A 19,287-nucleotide genomic window follows, 5' to 3' on the forward strand; every position below is an offset into this window, starting at 1 on the left:
CGTTAAGTTTTGACGTGGGTTCTTATTTAGCCCATAAACAAGAATAGATGTTTATACGCCTGCATTGTTAATGAAAAGATATCTCCTGAACATCATTTTTTTTTCCTGATGATAATTACCACTCTGGGGCATTGTTAACACCTGAGCCTTCATTGAAGCAAGTCAGAAGTTCTAGATAAGTAAATGCCATGCTGTATTAATGGCACAAATATTGGTTTTCTCCCGAAATCTTGATTTCCAGATTGTTTTTTTCCAGCCCCAACTTTGTTGATTGCAGCCGAACCAAATTCTTTAGTGCTATCTTTTTACAACATGGGACTACGCTGTTGGGAGTAGCTGTACAGACAGTCCTCAACTTATGACTTAAAGAACTGAAGGTTATACGGGAAAACGGGGGCTCCTTTCTTGAGGATATTCACTGCCAATGTGGCGCTATTCAGACAACGGATCCATCTCTTACAATCCTCTCTGGACTGAGTTGCACACAGAATGACTTGCCGGTTGGGAATTCTCTCTGCCGGGCACATTTAAAGTGGCCTGGTATCGCGCTACCGTTATATACATCTACATTTTGTAAAACCTTTACTTTTTTAAAATATTAAATTAATAATTTCCCCTTTCTTGGGTTCCTGCATTTCTGACCCGAGAGGAGAGAAGGAAGTGCCAAGCAGAACAAAGGCTTACGGTGAGAAGAAAAAATATCAAAAGAAGAGGAACTTTGCACTAAGATGGTCTTATACTCACCCCTCAAATCTTCTTAATCTTCAGTCAGTTGCCTACACTGCCTAGGTGTAGGCTATATGACTCCTGCAGTGGATCACAGAGGTCTTTCCTTGAGGGTACTCTCTGAGCTTCGTTGCTGGGTGTTTTTTTTTTTGCAGACGTTTCATTACCCAACTAGGTAACATCATCAGCGCTTCCTCTGCCAACGTTCTCTGCAGCCCCCACCTTCTCATCGTTGCTGCTGCTGTTGTCACGGAGTTACTTTGCTGTCATCTAGTCTTTCTCAGCCTTGAAGGTGGGTGGGCTTCAACTCCCAGAATTCCCATCAGTGACCACGCTGGTTGGGGAATTTTGTGATTGGAAGCCCACCCATCTGGAAATGTCCCAAGTTGGGAAATAGGGCTCTAAGGCAATGTTTCTCACCCTTAACAGCTTGAAGATGGGTGTCGCTTCTCATCCAAGAAGCTTCTTCAGTTGTGACTGAATGGTGGAGAGTGGTTTGAAAGACGGGTCAACTGAACAGGCCTCTCTCAACAGAGGGGGAGGGATGCAACATCACCCACCTCCTGTTTACAACACAGTCCTTTCAGCCGTTCCAAGAAGGTTGCACACCCATTTGCACTCTTCAGCTGACCTTGAGGGCAGAGATAACTTCCCAAGTGGGCTCAATGACTCTCAGAGAGAGTACCAATGACCAGATGACTGCAAGGAATATAAATCCTCCCATTCTCCACCATTCAGTCAGAACTGAAGAAGCTCCTTGGATGAAGAGCGAAACATCTTCCAAGGAAAAACAAAGGAAGTCCAGTTGCCTCTTGAAAAAGCACCTTGGGGACAACTATGACCTGGACGACTGAGAATCTCCATAGACAAATGAAAGTGGGTGGATGTCGACTCCCAGAATTCCCCAGCCAGCATGCTTTCAGATGGTGGCTTTCAACTCCCAGAATTCCCCATCCATCACGCTTCCACTTGGTGGCCTTCAACCCCCAGAATTCCCCAGCCATCATGCTTCCACTTGGTGGCCTTCGACCCCCAGACAGCATGCTTCCACTTGGTGGCCTTCAACCCCCAGATTTCCCCAGCCATCACGCTTCCACTTGGTGGCCTTCGACCCCCAGAATTCCCCAGCCATCACGCTTCCACTAGGTGGCCTTCAACCCCCAGAATTCCCCAGCCATCACGCTTCCACTTGGTGGCCTTCAACCCCCAGAATTCCCCAGCCATCATGCTTCCACTTGGTGGCCTTCAACCCCCAGAATTCCCCAGCCATCATGCTTCCACTAGGTGGCCTTCGACCTCCAGAATTCCCCAGCCATCATGCTTCCACTTGATGGCCTTCAACCCCCAGATTTCCCCAGCCATCACGCTTCCACTTGGTGGCCTTCGACCCCCAGAATTCCCCAGCCATCACGCTTCCACTAGGTGGCCTTCAACCCCCAGAATTCCCCAGCCATCACGCTTCCACTTGGTGGCCTTCGACCTCCAGAATTCCCCAGCCATCATGCTTCCACTTGGTGGCCTTCAACCCCCAGAATTCCCCAGCCATCATGCTTCCACTTGGTGGCCTTCGACCCCCAGATTTCTCCACCCATCATGCTTCCACTTGGTGGCCTTCAACCCCCAGAATTCCCCAGCCATCACGCTTCCACTTGGTGGCCTTCGACCCCCAGAATTCCCCAGCCATCACGCTTCCACTAGGTGGCCTTCGACCCCCAGAATTCCCCAGCCATCACGCTTCCACTCGGTGGCCTTCGACCCCCAGAATTCCCCAGCCATCACGCTTCCACTCGGTGGCCTTCGACCCCCAGAATTCCCCAGCCATCACGCTTCCACTATGTGGCCTTCGACCCCCAGAATTCCCCAGCCATCACGCTTCCACTCGGTGGCCTTCGACCCCCAGAATTCCCCAGCCATCACGCTTCCACTATGTGGCCTTCGACCCCCAGAATTCCCCAGCCATCACGCTTCCACTCGGTGGCCTTCGACCCCCAGAATTCCCCAGCCATCACGTTTCCACTATGTGGCCTTCGACCCCCAGAATTCCCCAGCCAGCACGCTTCAACTCGGTGGCCTTCGACCCCCAGAATTCCCCAGCCATCACGCTTCCACTCGGTGGCCTTCGACCCCCAGAATTCCCCAGCCATCACGCTTCCACTCGGTGGCCTTCGACCCCCAGAATTCCCCAGCCATCACGCTTCCACTTGGTGGCCTTCGACCCCCAGAATTCCCCAGCCATCACGCTTCCACTTGGTGGCCTTCGTCCCCCAGAATTCCCCAGCCATCACGCTTCCACTCGGTGGCCTTCGACTCCCAGATTTCCCCAGCCATCACGTTTCCACTATGTGGCCTTCGACCCCCAGAATTCCCCAGCCAGCACGCTTCAACTCGGTGGCCTTCGACCCCCAGAATTCCCCAGCCATCACGCTTCCACTCGGTGGCCTTCGACCCCCAGAATTCCCCAGCCATCACGCTTCCACTCGGTGGCCTTCGACCCCCAGAATTCCCCAGCCATCACGCTTCCACTCGGTGGCCTTCGACCCCCAGAATTCCCCAGCCATCACGCTTCCACTCGGTGGCCTTCGTCCCCCAGAATTCCCCAGCCATCACGCTTCCACTCGGTGGCCTTCGTCCCCCAGAATTCCCCAGCCATCACGCTTCCACTCGGTGGCCTTCGACCCCCAGAATTCCCCAGCCATCACGCTTCCACTAGGTGGCCTTCGACCCCCAGAATTCCCCAGCCATCAAGCTTCCACTCGGTGGCCTTCGACTCCCAGATTTCCCCACCCATCAAGCTTCCACTCGGTGGCCTTCGACCCCCAGAATTCCCCAGCCATCACGCTTCCACTAGGTGGCCTTCGACCCCCAGAATTCCCCAGCCATCACGCTTCCACTCGGTGGCCTTCGACCCCCAGAATTCCCCAGCCATCACGCTTCCACTTGGTGGCCTTCGACCCCCAGAATTCCCCAGCCATCACGCTTCCACTCGGTGGCCTTCAACCCCCAGATTTCCCCAGCCATCACGCTTCTACTTGGTGGCCTTCAACCCCCAGAATTCCCCAGCCAGCAGGCTTCCACTTGGTGGCCTTCGACCCCCAGAATTCCCCAGCCATCACGCTTCCACTTGGTGGCCTTCGACCCCCAGAATTCCCCAGCCATCACGCTTCCACTAGGTGGCCTTCGACCCCCAGAATTCCCCAGCCATCACGCTTCTACTTGGTGGCCTTCAACCCCCAGAATTCCCCAGCCAGCAGGCTTCCACTTGGTGGCCTTCGACCCCCAGAATTCCCCAGCCATCACGCTTCCACTAGGTGGCCTTTGACCCCCAGAATTCCCCAGCCATCACGCTTCCACTTGGTGGCCTTCGACCCCCAGAATTCCCCAGCCACCCGTCTTCAGGTAGCCAAGGCTGGGAAACCCAGCTTGAAAGCAACCAGGCAGCCCAGCGGGCTGCATTCCCACGCCCAGCCTCCCCTGCACGGACCCCTTCATTCCCCCCCTCCCGCCCCCGAGTGTGGGGCTGTCTTCGGGGAGGACCACCAGCCCGGAAAGGGCGTCCCCGCAGAAGGGCCATCCCGCAGCTCCCCCCCCCCACGGAGGAGCATCCCCGGCGCGGCATCTCTCCCAGGCCCGACCCGCAGCTTCTGCTCGTGGGGAAGCGGCCCCCTTGCCGGTGCGGGCGCGGCCAAGGAACGGCGGAGGAGGTGGAGCTTGCGGCTTCTGCACCCGAGCGGGGAATCGGGCGGCGGAGGTGCCGTGGCATCTGCCTTGCCCGTCCGTCCGGCCGCACCTGCGGGTCTCCGGACGGGACGATGACCCCCAGCTTGCCAAGCGTGGCCGAGCGAGCGCCGGGCTGGAGCCGAGCGAGCGCGGCGAAGAGGGCGGCAGCCTTGCTGGCTGCGGCGTACGGGCTGAAAATCCTCTGGCCGCTGGTTTGCAAGCGGCTGCGGCGGGCAGCGGGAACGCAGCGGGCCCAGCCTCGCCGGGCCTGGGAAGGAGCTGCGAAGGAGGAAGAGGAGGACGAAGAGGAGGAGGAGGAGGAGGAGGAGGAGGAGGCGGTGGGGTCGTTGTCGTTGCCTGGCCACGGGCCGGCTGCAAGCCGAGCTTCGCCGGCAGCCAATGCGGCATTCCTCCGGCAGCTGCTGGCGCTGCGGAAGATCTTCTTCCCGCGGCTGGCGAGCGCCGAGAGCGGCTGGCTGTGCCTGCACTCGGCGGCGCTGGTCTCCCGCACCTTCCTCTCCATCTACGTGGCCGGCCTGGACGGGCAGATCGTCAAGAGCATCGTGGAGAAGCGACCGCGCAGCTTCGCCTGCAAGTTGCTCAAGTGGCTGCTGGTGGCCATCCCGGCCACCTTCGTCAACAGCGCCATCCGCTACCTGGAGGGCAAGCTGGCCTTGGCCTGCCGCACCCGCCTGGTGGATCACGCCTACCTGACCTACTTCGACCGCCAGACCTACTACAAGGTGACCAACATGGATGGCAGGCTGGCCAACCCGGACCAGTCGCTCACCGAGGACATCACCATGTTCTCCCAGTCCGTGGCTCACCTCTACTCCAACTTGACCAAGCCCATCTTGGATGTGGGACTCACCTCCTACACGCTCATCCAGACGGCCCGGGCCAGAGGGGCCAGCCCCGTAGGACCCACGCTGCTGGCCGGCCTGGTGGTCTACGCCACGGCCAAAGTACTGAGAGCCTGCTCCCCCAAATTTGGCAAGCTGGTGGCGGAGGAGGCCCAACGGAAGGGCTACCTGCGCTATCTCCACTCGCGGATCATTGCCAACGGGGAAGAGATCGCCTTCTATAGAGGGCACAAGGTACCGTAAGAGGATGGAGAGAAAGAGTGGGGATCTAAGCTGGTTTTGTTGCTGCCGCTGTAATTCTTGGTAATTCTTTCCCGGGAACATCTGCTCGGTAATTCTTTCCCGGGAACATCTGCTCGGGGCAAAAAAAAACAACAACCCACTGAATGAATGGGGTAGCCAAAATCTAAAGCAGGGGTCTTCAAACTTGGCCCTTTCGTGACTTGCGGACTTCAATTCCCAGAATTCCTCAGCCAGGCCTGGCTGAGGAATTCTGGGAATTGAAGTCCACAAGTCATGAAAGGGCCAAGTTTGAAGACCCCTGGTCTAAAGCAATGTTATCAAACTTGGCAATTTTTAAGATGTGTGGACTTCAACTCCCAGAATTCCCCAGCCACCTCACTGGCTGGGGAATTCTCGGAGTTGAAGTCCATACATCTGAAAAGTTGCCAAGTTAGTTTGAGAAACACTGCCCTAGTGGTTGCCAAATTGGGTCTTTTCTCTGTGCTCGATTAGCAAGATTGTTTTATTATTATTATTATTATTATTATTATTATTATTATTATTATTATTATTATTATTATTATTATTATTATTATTATTATTCCTAGCAGAACTGTCTGGAAGGGGGTAAGAGAAGGCAGCCGTAGGTTAGAATTCCTTAGGTAACTCCCCAATTTGTATTACCATATTTTTTGTGCTTGGCAGAAATTAAATTTACTCACAGGATGAATTTCTGTTCTGTCAGCAGTGGTGGCTATAAAGCAGGTCTGTGGACTTTGAAGAATGTGTAATCTGTCATAGTTCTGTGGGAACCTGTGATTATTCTTCCTCCACATTTCTCTGTAATTTGCACATTAATCTTGTAATGTAGACATTTAGTTCACACAGAGACACTTTAAATATTCTCCCCACCAACTGAATCAAGCTTGTTGCAATCCTGTATCTTTTTGCCTCAGGATAACATCAGTTAGTCCTTGACTTACGACCTCAATTGAGGCCGGATTTTTTGTTGCTAAGTGAGACAGTTGCTAAATGAATTTTGCCGCATTTTACGACCCTTTTTGCCACGGCTGTTAAGTGAATCTGGCTTCTCCATTGACTTGGCTTGTCAGAAGATCAGAAAAGGGGATTTATGCAGCCGTCATAAATCTGAATCAGTTCCCAAGCGCCTGAATTTTGATGCCGTGACCACGGGGGGAATGCCGCAACGGTCATAAGTGTGAAAAACGGTCCTAAGTCCCTTTTTTTCCCCAGTGCCGTTGTAACTTTGAACGGTCAATAAATGAACTGTTGTAAGCTGAGGACTACCTGTAGGGGCCTGTCTGATCAGTTTTTATGGCATATCCTTATAGATCACATTCTTGTAGCAACTGCATTTTTTTAAAAAATAAAATAAAATAAAATTCACAGGTTGAAATGCGCCAACTTCAGAAAAGCTACAAAGCGCTGGAAGAGCAGACGAACGTCATTTTGTCCAAGCGCTTATGGTACATCATGCTTGAGCAGTTCCTGATGAAATACGTCTGGAGTAGCAGTGGATTGATTATGGTGGCGGTCCCTATCATCACCGCAAAAGGATTTGCTGATGGCGGTAAGATTGCTTTCATCGGGATTTTGGTGGAACGGGAGCGCGGGAAGAAGGGAGATATCTTACAACCACAGTTGAGCCCTAAATTTCTGCTGCTAAGTGTTGTGATTCAGGGTCAGCCTGTGGGTTCGGCAGCTGGGTCGGATGACTCGGATGACTCAGACGAGGGGGAGGAGGGGGGTGTTGAAGAAGAACTTGCTGATGATGGCTTGGAGGCTCCGCAGAGCCCCCAGCCAGGCCCCTCTTACTTGGTGGAGACCCAGCTGTGTGAGCCCGACAGTGTGGATGAAGATGACCCACAGCTGGCCCTGTTCAAGGACGCCCGACGCAGGAGGCAGTCAAGTAGGAGCAAGCAGAGAAAGGCTGTGGGACTTCTCGGAAGGAGGCAAAGAGAGGCCACGCCCTGAACTCTTATAAAGGGAGTGTTTGGGGAAGGGCTGGTTTGCTGAAAGCAACCGCTCCGATAGAGGATCAAAGCTCCGGTATCTTGTTTCATGTTTTGTTGTTTGTTTGTGTAATAAATTTGGCAGACGAATTCCAGCCTCTGCCGTTTGTACAGGGGTTGCCTTTCTGCAAGGCCGGTAGCAGGCTGGTACAGAACACTAAGGGAGACATTTGTTAAGCAGGTTTGCCCCATTTTACGACCTTTCTTGCCTCCGTTGTTAAGTGAATCACTGCAGCTGATAAGTTCGTAACCTGGAATCTGGCTTCCCCATTGACAGCCCGTCAGAAGGTCGCGAAAGGGGAATCACATGACCCCGGGACACCGCAACAGTCATAAACACCAGTCAGTTGCCAAGCGTCTGAATTTTGATCACATGACCACAGGGGACACTGCCACGGTCGTAACTGAAAAATGGTCATAAGTCGCTTTTTTTCCCAGTGCTGTTGTAACTTTGAATGGTCACTAAACCAACGGTTGTTAAGTCAAGGACTACCTGTAGTTACAATGCCAATAAATGTAATACTGCTCCTGTGTAAATGAGTTTTAAACCAGTGATTATTATTACCTGATACATTGGTAAGAGTGATGGCTCTTCATTGTTTATTTTAATTTGGCAGAATAATCCATGTCCCTCACCTAACTTCATTGTTGTATGTGAACAAGACCAGGAAGTCAAAAAAGAAATCACGGGGGGGGGGGGAAGGCAAATCACACTGACATTAGAAGTGCTATGCCATTTTTTAACCTAATATTTGTTTTTTTTTAAAAAAAAAATATCCCAAAATTTATTTTTTGTTTGGATTAGAATGTTATGTTATGTTGTGTTATGTTATGTATGTTATATATGTTATGTTATGTATTGTTCAATCACATCTGATTGCGCATAGCTCTTTTTCACTAAGCTGGATCAATGGTATAATCCATTCTGAAAAAAAGAGACAGGAAACTTCATTCAATACATAGATAATAACCAGAGAGCCCTGTGGCGCAGTGGTTAAAATGCAGGATTGCAGGCAAACTCTGCCCACTGCCTGGAGTTTGATCCTGATGGGACTCAAGGTTGACTCAAACTTCCATCCTTCCAAGGTCGGTAAAATGAGGACCCAAATTGTTGGGAACAATAAGCTGACTCTGTAAACCGGTCAGAGAATTCAGTACAGCACTGTGAAGTGGTATATAAGTCTTAAGTGCTATTGCTACATAAGCTGCCTTTTACACTAGGCCTAGCTTACCCCCTACTGCCAATATCAAGATAGTCCTTGAATGCCACAAACCCAGATGCAACCAGGTAGTACATCCAGATGTTGCCTTAAGCATGCATTTCATGACCTTCTATTTTCACCTAGACCAGGGGTAGGCAACCTTGCCTCTTTTATGACTCGTGGACTTCTGGGAGTTGAAGTCCACGAGTCATAAAAGAGCCAAGGTTGCCTACCCCTGACCTGGACCTCATGGAGAAATGACCCAAACATTCCTCTGCTGTCAACATAAGGAAGCCAAAATCCAACTCCAGAAAACTCTTACGAAGGATTTTGCCATGACTTTTCCCCAGAATAAAAAAAATGGAGACCCCCACCTAACAGTCAGAAGCCCCCTAAACACGAAAAGCCACCTTGAATCTAACCGGGATAGTCATTTTTCAACCAGGCTTCACAGGAGTCTAACCTTTTTTTTATTAAAGAGTTTTATAAAAGTTACAATATTTTGTGTACTCAAAAAATACTAGGAATGTCTTGTGACTATCAAAGAAATCCCCAAAGAGCTAGAGTTTACTCCCAGCCATTTTTTCCTTCTTCTATCGTATTAGAATATTTCCAATAAAATATTGAAAATATTGCTTCCATTGATTGTTTTTCTCACTGACAGATTTGGACAGTGGCCAGAAACAAGCCATGGTGAGCGAACGAACGGAAACCTTCACTACCTCACGAAATTTGTTAGTTTCTGGAGCAGATGCCATTGAAAGGATTATATCTTCCTACAAAGAGGTATTCCATTCGCTTACTCTCTTGGTAAACAGAAAGAGTGATATGTTGTCAGGATCGTAAGACGTTCCTAAATATAAAGTTTGCCTTCTGGGCGACTGTTTTAAGTTACGTGCAAATGAAAAAAAAACCAGCAAAATTCAAAATATGTTGTGAATGCTTGGATGCATTCCAGAGTTAAATTTGGGGAAATAATGTCTTTTTAGGATCCTCTGTTGTGACTAGTTAGGATACTCTTGGCTCCTGCCCTAGGCCTAGGCCGCTTTATGACTTGTGGACTTCAACTCCCAGAATTCCTGAGGGGAAAGGGAGAGGTTTTCATGCTGAGCCATGCTGGCTGAGGAATTCTGGGAGTTGAAGTCCACGAGTCATAAAAGAGCCAAGGTTGCCTGCCCTAGGTCTACGCCGCTTTATGACTTGTGGACTTCAACTCCCAGAATTCCTGAGGGGAAAGGGAGAGGTTTTCATGCTGAGCCATGCTGGCTGAGGAATTCTGGGAGTTGAAGTCCACGAGTCATAAAAGAGCCAAGGTTGCCTATAAAGCAAGGATAAATAATGTGAAATTAACAAAAAAAATCAACGTCTGTTGCTAAGCGAGACAATTGTTAAGTGAATTTTGCCCCATTTTATGACCTTCCTTGCCAACTGCGGCAAGAAAGGTCGTAAAATGGGGCAAAACTCACTTAACCAATGTTTCACTTATCAACAGGACTTCGGGGCTCAGTTGTGGTCGTAAGTTGAGGACTGCCTGCATTTCAAAAGATCTGATCCTCCGAATAAATTTTGTAGATTGTAAGAAGAATTGAAAAAAAAATGGGAAAAAAAGGCTCCTCAATCTTTCAGTAGTCAGTCACCAGACACTAGCTGAGCAACTATCCTCTTTCTGAGGTCAGTTTGCAAAATGAGAATGCTTACTCTTCCTTTGGGATGCTCTGCTGAAACCTTATCCTTTCTCAGAAATTGTGCTGTTTTCTGCAGAAACCCAGGGCTGTTCTATTCTATTCTATTCCATTCCATTCCATTCCATTTTATTCTTCTATGCCATGCCATGCCATTCTATTTCATTCTATTCCATAATTATTCTATTCTATTCTATTCTATTCTATTCTGTTCTATTCTATTTACTCTACTTCTATTCTATTCTATTCTATTCTATTCTATTCTATTCTATTCTATTCTATTCTATTCTATTCTATTCTATTCCATTTACTCCTATTCTACTCTACTCTACTCTACTCTACTCTACTCTACTCTACTCTACTTTACTCTATTCTATTCTATTCTATTCTATTCTATTCTATTCTATTCTACTCTACTCTACTCTACTCTACTCTACTCTACTTTACTCTATTCTATTCTATTCTATTCTATTCTATTCTATTCTATTCTATTCTATTCTATTCTATTCTATTCTATTCTATTCTATTCTATAATTTAGTGTCCTATTCTATTTTATTCTGTTCTGTTCTATTCTGCTGTGCATAGAATTCCATTCCATTCCATTCCATTCCATTCTATTCTATTCTTCTATGCCATGCCATGCCATTCTATTTCATTCTATTCCATAATTATTCTATTCTATTCTATTCTATTCTATTCTATTCTATTCTATTCTATTCTATTCTATTCTATTCTATTCTATTCTATTCTATTCTATTCCATTCCATTTACTCCTATTCTATTCTATTTACTCTACTTCTATTCTATTCTATTCTATTCTATTCTATTCTATTCTATTCTATTCTATTCTATTCTATTCTATTCTATTCTATTCTATTTACTCTACTTCTATTCTATTCTATTCTATTCTATTCCATTTACTCCTATTCTACTCTACTCTACTCTACTCTACTCTACTCTACTCTACTCTACTCTACTCTACTCTATTCTATTCTATTCTATTCTATTCTATTCTATAATTTAGTGTCCTATTCTATTTTATTCTGTTCTGTTCTATTCTGCTGTGCATAGAATTCCATTCCATTCTATTCTATTCTTCTATGCCATGCCATGCCATTCTATTTCATTCTATTCCATAATTATTCTATTCTATTCTATTCTATTCTATTCTATTCTATTCTATTCTATTCTATTCTATTCTATTCTATTCTATTCCATTTACTCCTATTCTATTCTATTCTATTCTATTCTATTCTATTCTATTCTATTCTATTCTATTCTATTCTATTCTATTCTATTCTATTCTATTCTATAATTTAGTGTCCTATTCTATTTTATTCTGTTCTGTTCTATTCTGCTGTGCATGGAATTCCATTCCATTCCATTCTATTCTCTATTCCATTCCATTCTCTGTTCTATTCTGTTCTGTTCTATGGAAGCTCACTAGATCACCTTTGGCCAATCATTGTCTATCAACTCAACCTACCTCACAGGGTTACTGTGGTGAGAGATGGGAGCAATATGCATGCCATCTTGTGCTTTTGAACAACAGGCAGGATGTAGAATTAATTAATTAATTAATTAATTTCATCAGGTCCTCTGGCTCAGGCATTCATTTGTTGCTGCCATTTCAAGGAATCATACGATTGAAGTGCTGACGATTATTTGTTTGCAAGCAGAATTTGTTACCATTTGAGACGAGCAATCAGTTCTGATAGACGGGGACGTCTTAGGATATAATTAGATCCAAAATGTTCTTCTACATTTCCTTTACATTTCTTGCGTTCCCCTATAGCCAATTAAACTCCACATTTCTTAGTAAAGTCAGAGTTTAACGGCTCCATTTCTGCAGCAGAAGAAAGTGTGTGTATAGTTTCAAATTAATATCCTGCCCCAGAACCTGTCGGAATTTGAAAAAGGCTTACTGATTCAGCCATCAAACTAACGGAAATTTCATACCTTACTTTAGTTTAAAACTTGAGTTTTGTGGATCCTCTGTTGTGAAGAGAAAAAATTATCTGATGATGAATTCAGAGATTTTGTTCTTCATCAAAAGCCAGATTACAAAATGCAAATTCAAGCCTTTGCAGTAATAAGCCAAGCATTTATTTTGGTACTTGATCCATATAACTTATCATTGTGGCTTTAACTTGCGATTTGTTTGTTGCTTTGCAGATTGCAGAGTTAGCCGGCTACACTGCCCGTGTTTACAATATGTTTACAGTTTTTGAGGAAGTAAAGAGGGGCATTTACAAAATGTCCAACCTTACTGCAGAACGGGAAAGCAGCCACAAGAAAAGGAATAAAGCCAGACAATGCATTAATGGCCCCCTAGAAATCAAAGGTAATCGATACGTTTCTGTTTCTTGATTATTATTATTTTTAATATTTCACATCTGGGTACAATTTAACATGGAAATGGTGAGACGGTTTATATCTGTTCTTAAGTATATGTGTTTCTCACTAGCTTTGTGCTGCTTTTAGAACCAGGCATTTATTAAGAGATAATCTATACGTTCGCTGTCACTGGCAGTGGATCCAACGGAAAAGGGTAAATCACTTCTAGCCAAAATTAACAGGCAAAGTTCTTTAGCCCGGTGTGTCTTTGCCCAAAATAGGATCTGAGCCAAAAAGGTAGATTAGTATTTCTTTATTTATACATTAACAAGGAGAGGCCCACCTAGATACAAGTGAGGATCCCTTAAAAGGGTAAAGAATATACAATGATCTACAATTCCAACATACTCTGTATGTTGGAATGTGTCCTTTCATTGTTTAGCATCATTTGACCATTGCTGACATTATGGATATTACGTGAAAATTCATGAACATTACATGAAATGTAATATTCTTAGCGTGATCCTGTTAATACCTAATTGCATATTCAGTGGGCATGTTTTTGCATAATAAGGAGGCATAATGAGTAAATAGCAACTGAATGGACTTTAATGCTGCATTAAAGCTTTGAACACAGATAACTGTGGCTAATTTCAGCGTGTGAGAGAAAGAGGGCAACTGCCAATTTTGTACAACGTTGAACAATAGCATTAGAATAAATGAATGAAGTAACGAATGAATGAATGCGTAAATAAATGAAAGGTTGAAACATATGAAGAATGGTTGCAGGAATTAGGTGGGTCTAGTAGTTTAATAAGGGACGCGGTGGCTCAGTGGGTTAGGACGCTGAGCTTGTCGATCAGAAGGTCGGCAGTTTGGCGGGTCGAATCCCGAGGGCCACGTAGCAGAGTGAGCGCCTGTTACTCGTCCCAGCTTCTGCCAACCTAGCAGTTCGAAAGCACGTAAAAATGCAAGTAGAAAAATAGGGACCACTACGGTGGGAAGGTAACAGCGTTCCGTGCGCCTTTGGCGTCTAGTCATGCCGGCCACATGACCACGGAGACGTCCTCGGACAAGCGCTGGCTCTTCGGCTTGGAAACAGAGATGTGCACCGGCCCCTAGAGTCGGAAACGACTAGCATGCATGTGCGGGGGAACCTTTACCTTTACTAGTAGTTTAATGAAAAGAAGGACAAGGAGTGACATGATGGCATCGCCCAATATTTGAAGGGCTGCCACAAACAAGAGGGGACATCCTATTCTCCAAAGCACCTGAAGGCAGGACAAGAAGCAATGGGTGAAAGCTAATCAAGGAGAAAAGAAACTGAGAACTAAGGAGAAGTTTCTTGGCAGTGAGAATAATTAACCAGTGGAACAACTGGCCTGCAGAAGTTGTGGGTGCTCCAACACTGGAGATTTTTAAGAAGAGACTGGACCACTGTTTGCCTAAAATGTTATAGGGTTTCCTGCTTGTGCAAGGGGTTGGACTAGAAGACCTCCAAGGTCCCTTTCCAACTCTGTTATTGTTAATATTTTAAAAAGCGTACTATTTTATTGGTATAACTTTTTTACTTCAGCTAAGGCCCATGCTACATCTATTAACATTTTAAAAATAGCCCCTCTGTGCTTGAATGCTATCTAGCCAGGCTGAGGAATTCTGGGAGTTGAAGTCCACAAGTCAGGCCAGGTTTGAAGACCCCTTGCTCTTAATACAATCCTTGACCTTTGATGGTGTGAAGATGAAGTCAAGAAACTCTCTTAAATGAAAAGTCAAAAGGAAGGGGCTGTTCGGATGATTCAAATAAACATCCACGCAGACTTTCCCTTATCCAGTGGCTATATTGAAGTACAGCTACCATCCATTTTAATGCACGATGACCACTTAAAAGCATAACGATCGAACAATGGCAAAGAGCAATTTGCAGGATCATCAATGCGCTTAGCGCAGAGGTATTTTCAGGACAGGAGGAGGGAAGAATGAAATGACAAAAAATAATAATAAATGAAACCACTGTGCCCTTGTGATGCATATTCAACCCCCTTTTTGCATGCCTTGTTATATCACATGCCCAACCCAACATTTCTGTTTCTAAGCAAGGAGGCAGCTGTTTCATGAGTTGGGCCCCATGTGCATGGGTGGTGAGTTATGCATGGCTGGCTGGGGAATTCTGGGAGTTGAAATCCACATGTCTTAAAATTGCCAAGATTGGAAACCTTGCCCTAGGCCTAGGGTGATATCACGGGTAGAGCTAGTTGGGCTTTGGAAATCAATCCATATCTATATATCTATCATCTATATATCATCTATATCATCTATTTCATCTCTATCTATTTATCTATCTGTCTGTCTATCTATCTCATATATCATCTATATAATCTATTTCATCTCTATCTATTTATCTATCTGTCTGTCTATCTATCTCATATCTCATATATATCATCTATTTCATCTATATCTATATATCATATATATCTCATCTGTATCTATCTATCCTCTCTCTCTCTCTCATCTCTCTCTCTCTCTCTCTCTCTCTCATCTATATAATTATCTATCTATCCACATATCTATATCATCTATCTATCTATCTATCTATCTATCTATCTATCTATCTATCTATATCTATATGTATCTCTATCTCTATATATACGTATATATACATATATTTAGGGATGCGGTGGCTCAGTGGGTTAGGACGCTGAGCTTGTCGATCAGAAGGTCGGCAGTTTGGCGGGTCAAATCCCGAGTGCCGCATAACAGAGTGAGCGCCTGTTACTCGTCCCAGCTTCTGCCAACCTAGCAGTTCGAAAGCACATAAAAATGCAAGTAGCAAAATAGGGACCACTCCGGTGGGAAGGGAACAGCGTTCCGTGCGCCTTTGGCGTCTAGTCATGCCGGCCACATGACCACAGAGACATCCTCGGACAAGCGCTGGCTCTTCAGCTTTGAAACGGAGATGAGCACCGGCCCCTAGAGTTGGAAACGACTAGCACACACGTGCGGGGGAACCTTTACCTTTTTATACATATATTTACATACATATCTACACATACATATATACACACATACACACACACAGTATATGGGAGCATGAACACAGCCTAGTCTCCGAAGTTTTAAAGAAGTTCGTCTTTCCCCAGCTTTATAGCACTGACTTTTGAAGTCCAGCATGATGCTAGGAAAAGATTTGGCTGCTTGAAGAAGTTGTTAGAAGGGGCTATGTTTGGACTTGTGTCTAACCTGAAGTGAATTCTTCAAATCAAACTGGGAGTATTGTGTAGACTTATCTAGAACCATTTCCTAAAGTGTCAAATAAAAGTTAGCACCATATAACAAATTTGTAGGGATTAAGCTTCCTCTATGATGGGTATTGGTGCAGGTTCTTCACATAACCGAAGACTCAAAAGTCCAGCCTCTTCCTTCATCCCATCTAGAATTTAGGAAGGCCTTTTTTGTGTGAAACTCACCCGGTAACGAAGGTCTGTCTGCAAAACAGCCTTTTGCAAAACAATAACTTTCTTTTCCGCGCTCCGTGTGTGTCTGCTTGCCCTATTAACGTACTTTGTTCTTTTTGTCTTTTTCTTTTTTTACTTATAGGAAAAGTAATAGATATTGATCATGGGATTATCTGTGAAAATGTCCCTATAATTACCCCAAATGGAGATGTGATGATTTCCAAGCTAAACTTCAAAGTAAGATGCTATGCAGGAATCTTCTGATTGTTGTCATCCCAATTAGCACAAAACGAGCACAGAGTTCATGTACCTTATGTTAAATACTTGGACAAGCATATGGAAAATGGGGAGATCAAGCAAGGTAGGCATAGCAGCTTGACGACAGAGGCAGAAATGTTTAGTTTATCCCATTATAGGTAGTCCTCGACCTCAGCTGAGCCCAACATTTCCGTTGCTAAACAAGGCGGTGGTTAAACAAGCTTTGCCCCAATTGACAACCTTTTTTGGGGGGGGGCAGAGCTTTGATGGAATCGCTTCAGTTGTGAAGTGAATCGTGGGGTTGTTTAAATCTGGCTTCCCCCAGTTGACTTTGCTTGTTGGACGCCAGCCGGGAAGGTTACGAAGGACGATCACGTGACCCCGGGACACGGCAACCCTCATAAGTACATGCCAGTTGCCAAGCATCCGAATTTTGATCACCTGGCCTTGGGGATGCTGCAACGGTCTGAAAACTGGTCCTAAGACGCATTGTTTTCGGTGCCATTGTAACTTTGAACGGTCGCTAAACAAATGGTTGTAAGTCTAGGGTTGCCTGTATAGGTCTTCCAGTACCTACGTATCTCCTAGTCCAGGGATAGGCAACCTTGGCTCTTTTATGACTCATGGATGTCAACTCCCAGAATTCCTCAGCCAGCATGGCTCAGCTTGGAAACCTCTCCCTTTTCCCTCAGCGTGGCTGGCTCAGGAATTCTGGGAGTTGAAGTCCAGAAGTCATAAAAGAGCCAAGATTGCCTACCCCTGGCCTACTCTCTATGTTCTGCGAGTACATGAGAAGTAACTACAGCGACTGAACGTGTTTGCAGTCAGTAGTTATGAAAACTCCTGTTTATGTATATGGGCCTTATTGTATAAATTGAGCTCCCTCCGTCATTGAGTTCACAATCCCCATATGCAACCTGGTACATGGGCCCATATCTTATCTCCCTCAGTGTCCTGATCGATATATAATATTAAAATAATGCCCGTAGCAATACATAGATTCGCTTAACGTCAACCCCGTTTCCTTAGTTGTAAAATCGGCTCTCGTCTGATGGATGTCTCGACTTATGACCGCTATGGCTTACATTGGAAATTCTGTGCTCCTTTACAGTTGTAAATCAAGGACTACCTACATTGTGGAATATGGCAATTCTGAATTCATTTTTTAAACTGTGCCATTTAAGCTAGGAACTGCCGCTACAATCTAAGAAGTGCCCAGAATTGAGATTTGACATCAATCTTAGCCTGTTGGAATGTATTTTTCCCTGTTCTCACAGAGAGACCGATGCTCCTGTTTTTAAAAATAAATGGGCTTGATTGTTACTAAAATAGGAAGCAGTAATAAGATGCAAATTGTAATGCACGGTACTGCCTTTCAGTTTACGTTTCAATGGGCAATAATAGCAATTTTAGGTCGATATTTATATATCAGTTGATATCCATAGTCTAAGTAGAATTGGGTACCATGAGGGATGCAGATAATTAACTGTTAACATATGTTGTGAAAGATACTTTTGGGGGGAAAAATTGTTGCTTCAGTACACTTCAGTTGTGCTTGAATTTCTTATGCAAACTAAGGATCCAGACTGGGGAGTGGGAACACACCAAATCTTAGGGTGAATCTTAGTCATTGAATCAGCATGTTCGAGGGTGCAGGGAGAACGTATGGATGGTGTCAAGTCATCTTGATAAAAAAGAATCCTGGTTGTGCAGTAGTTAGGATGCAGTATTGAGGGCTAACTCTGCATTCCTACAGCCAGGGGTTTAATCCTGATGGGGCTCAAGGTTGACTCAGCCTTCCCTCCTTCCGAGGTTGGTAAAATGAGGACCCAGATTGTTGGGGGCAAATATGCTGACTCTGTAAACCGCTTAGAGGGGGCTGTAAAGCACGGTGAAGCGGTATATAAGTGCTAAGTGCCGTTCCTATTGCTATCTCTGCCATGGTGGCACAGTGGTTAGAACGGAGTATTGCAGGCTGACTTTGCATTCCTACAGCCAGGAGTTCGATTCTGACCGGCTCAAGGTTGACCCGGCCTTCCAGCCTTGCGAGGTCAGTAAAATGAGGACCCAGATTGTTGGGGGCAACACGCTGAGACTGTAAACGGCTTAGAGAGGGCTGTAAAGCACTGTGAAGCGGTATATCAGTACTATTGTTATCTCTGCCCTAGTGGCGCAGTGGTTAGAAGGCAGCGTTGCAGGCAGACTCTGCCCACTGCCAGGAGTTCGATCCTGACTGGCTCTACGTTGACTTAGCCTTCCCTCCTTCCGAGATTGGTAAAATGAGGACCCATATTGTTGTTGGGGGGGCAACACGCCGACACGGTAAACCGCCGAAAGAGGGCTGTAAAGCCCTACAGAGCGGTATATCAATCTAAGTGCTATTGCGATGAAAAGCCAGGCAAAAAGAAGTACTCTTCCCAAAGTGATTGTGTCTCTCACTCCGCTTTGCAGGTTGAGAAAGGCATGCATCTCCTAATTGCCGGTCCCAATGGTTGTGGGAAAAGCTCGCTTTTCAGGATTCTAAGTGGTTTGTGGCCCGTCTATGACGGGGTTCTTTACAAACCACCTCCCCAGCATATGTTCTACATTCCACAAAGGTTTGGAATTTTTCGTTTCTTACAAAATCGGTTCATAATACGGGAGTGGCGGTGGTGGTGGTGGTGTCTACGGGCTAAACCATAGGATGAACAGTTGAGGGATGGGTATGGTTTATGTCTAGTCTGCCAAAGAGGATAGCAGTCTTCCAGTACTTAAGGGGAAGAGAAAAGAGGGTTGACCTATTCTCCAAAGCACT

At 45.8% G+C, this 19,287-nt stretch overlaps 1 protein-coding gene across 1 annotated transcript in view; it reads left to right on the plus strand.

Annotated features, from left to right (window-relative positions):
* Positions 1 to 4,535: 4,535 nt before the first annotated feature.
* Positions 4,536 to 19,287, plus strand: part of ABCD2 (ATP binding cassette subfamily D member 2) — a gene marked incomplete at both ends in the record, with an annotated part of 28,438 nt that continues 13,686 nt past the window's right edge. The window contains 6 exons of the mRNA XM_081331938.1: positions 4,536 to 5,540; positions 6,939 to 7,119; positions 9,428 to 9,549; positions 12,622 to 12,790; positions 16,378 to 16,472; positions 18,945 to 19,090. Coding sequence (XP_081188064.1) covers positions 4,536 to 5,540; positions 6,939 to 7,119; positions 9,428 to 9,549; positions 12,622 to 12,790; positions 16,378 to 16,472; positions 18,945 to 19,090 — 1,718 coding nt within the window. The remainder of the gene's footprint in view (positions 5,541 to 6,938; positions 7,120 to 9,427; positions 9,550 to 12,621; positions 12,791 to 16,377; positions 16,473 to 18,944; positions 19,091 to 19,287) is intronic.

This window comes from Vipera berus (assembly GCF_964194415.1).
Source record: "Vipera berus genome assembly, chromosome: 6".
NCBI lineage: Eukaryota > Metazoa > Chordata > Lepidosauria > Squamata > Viperidae > Vipera > Vipera berus.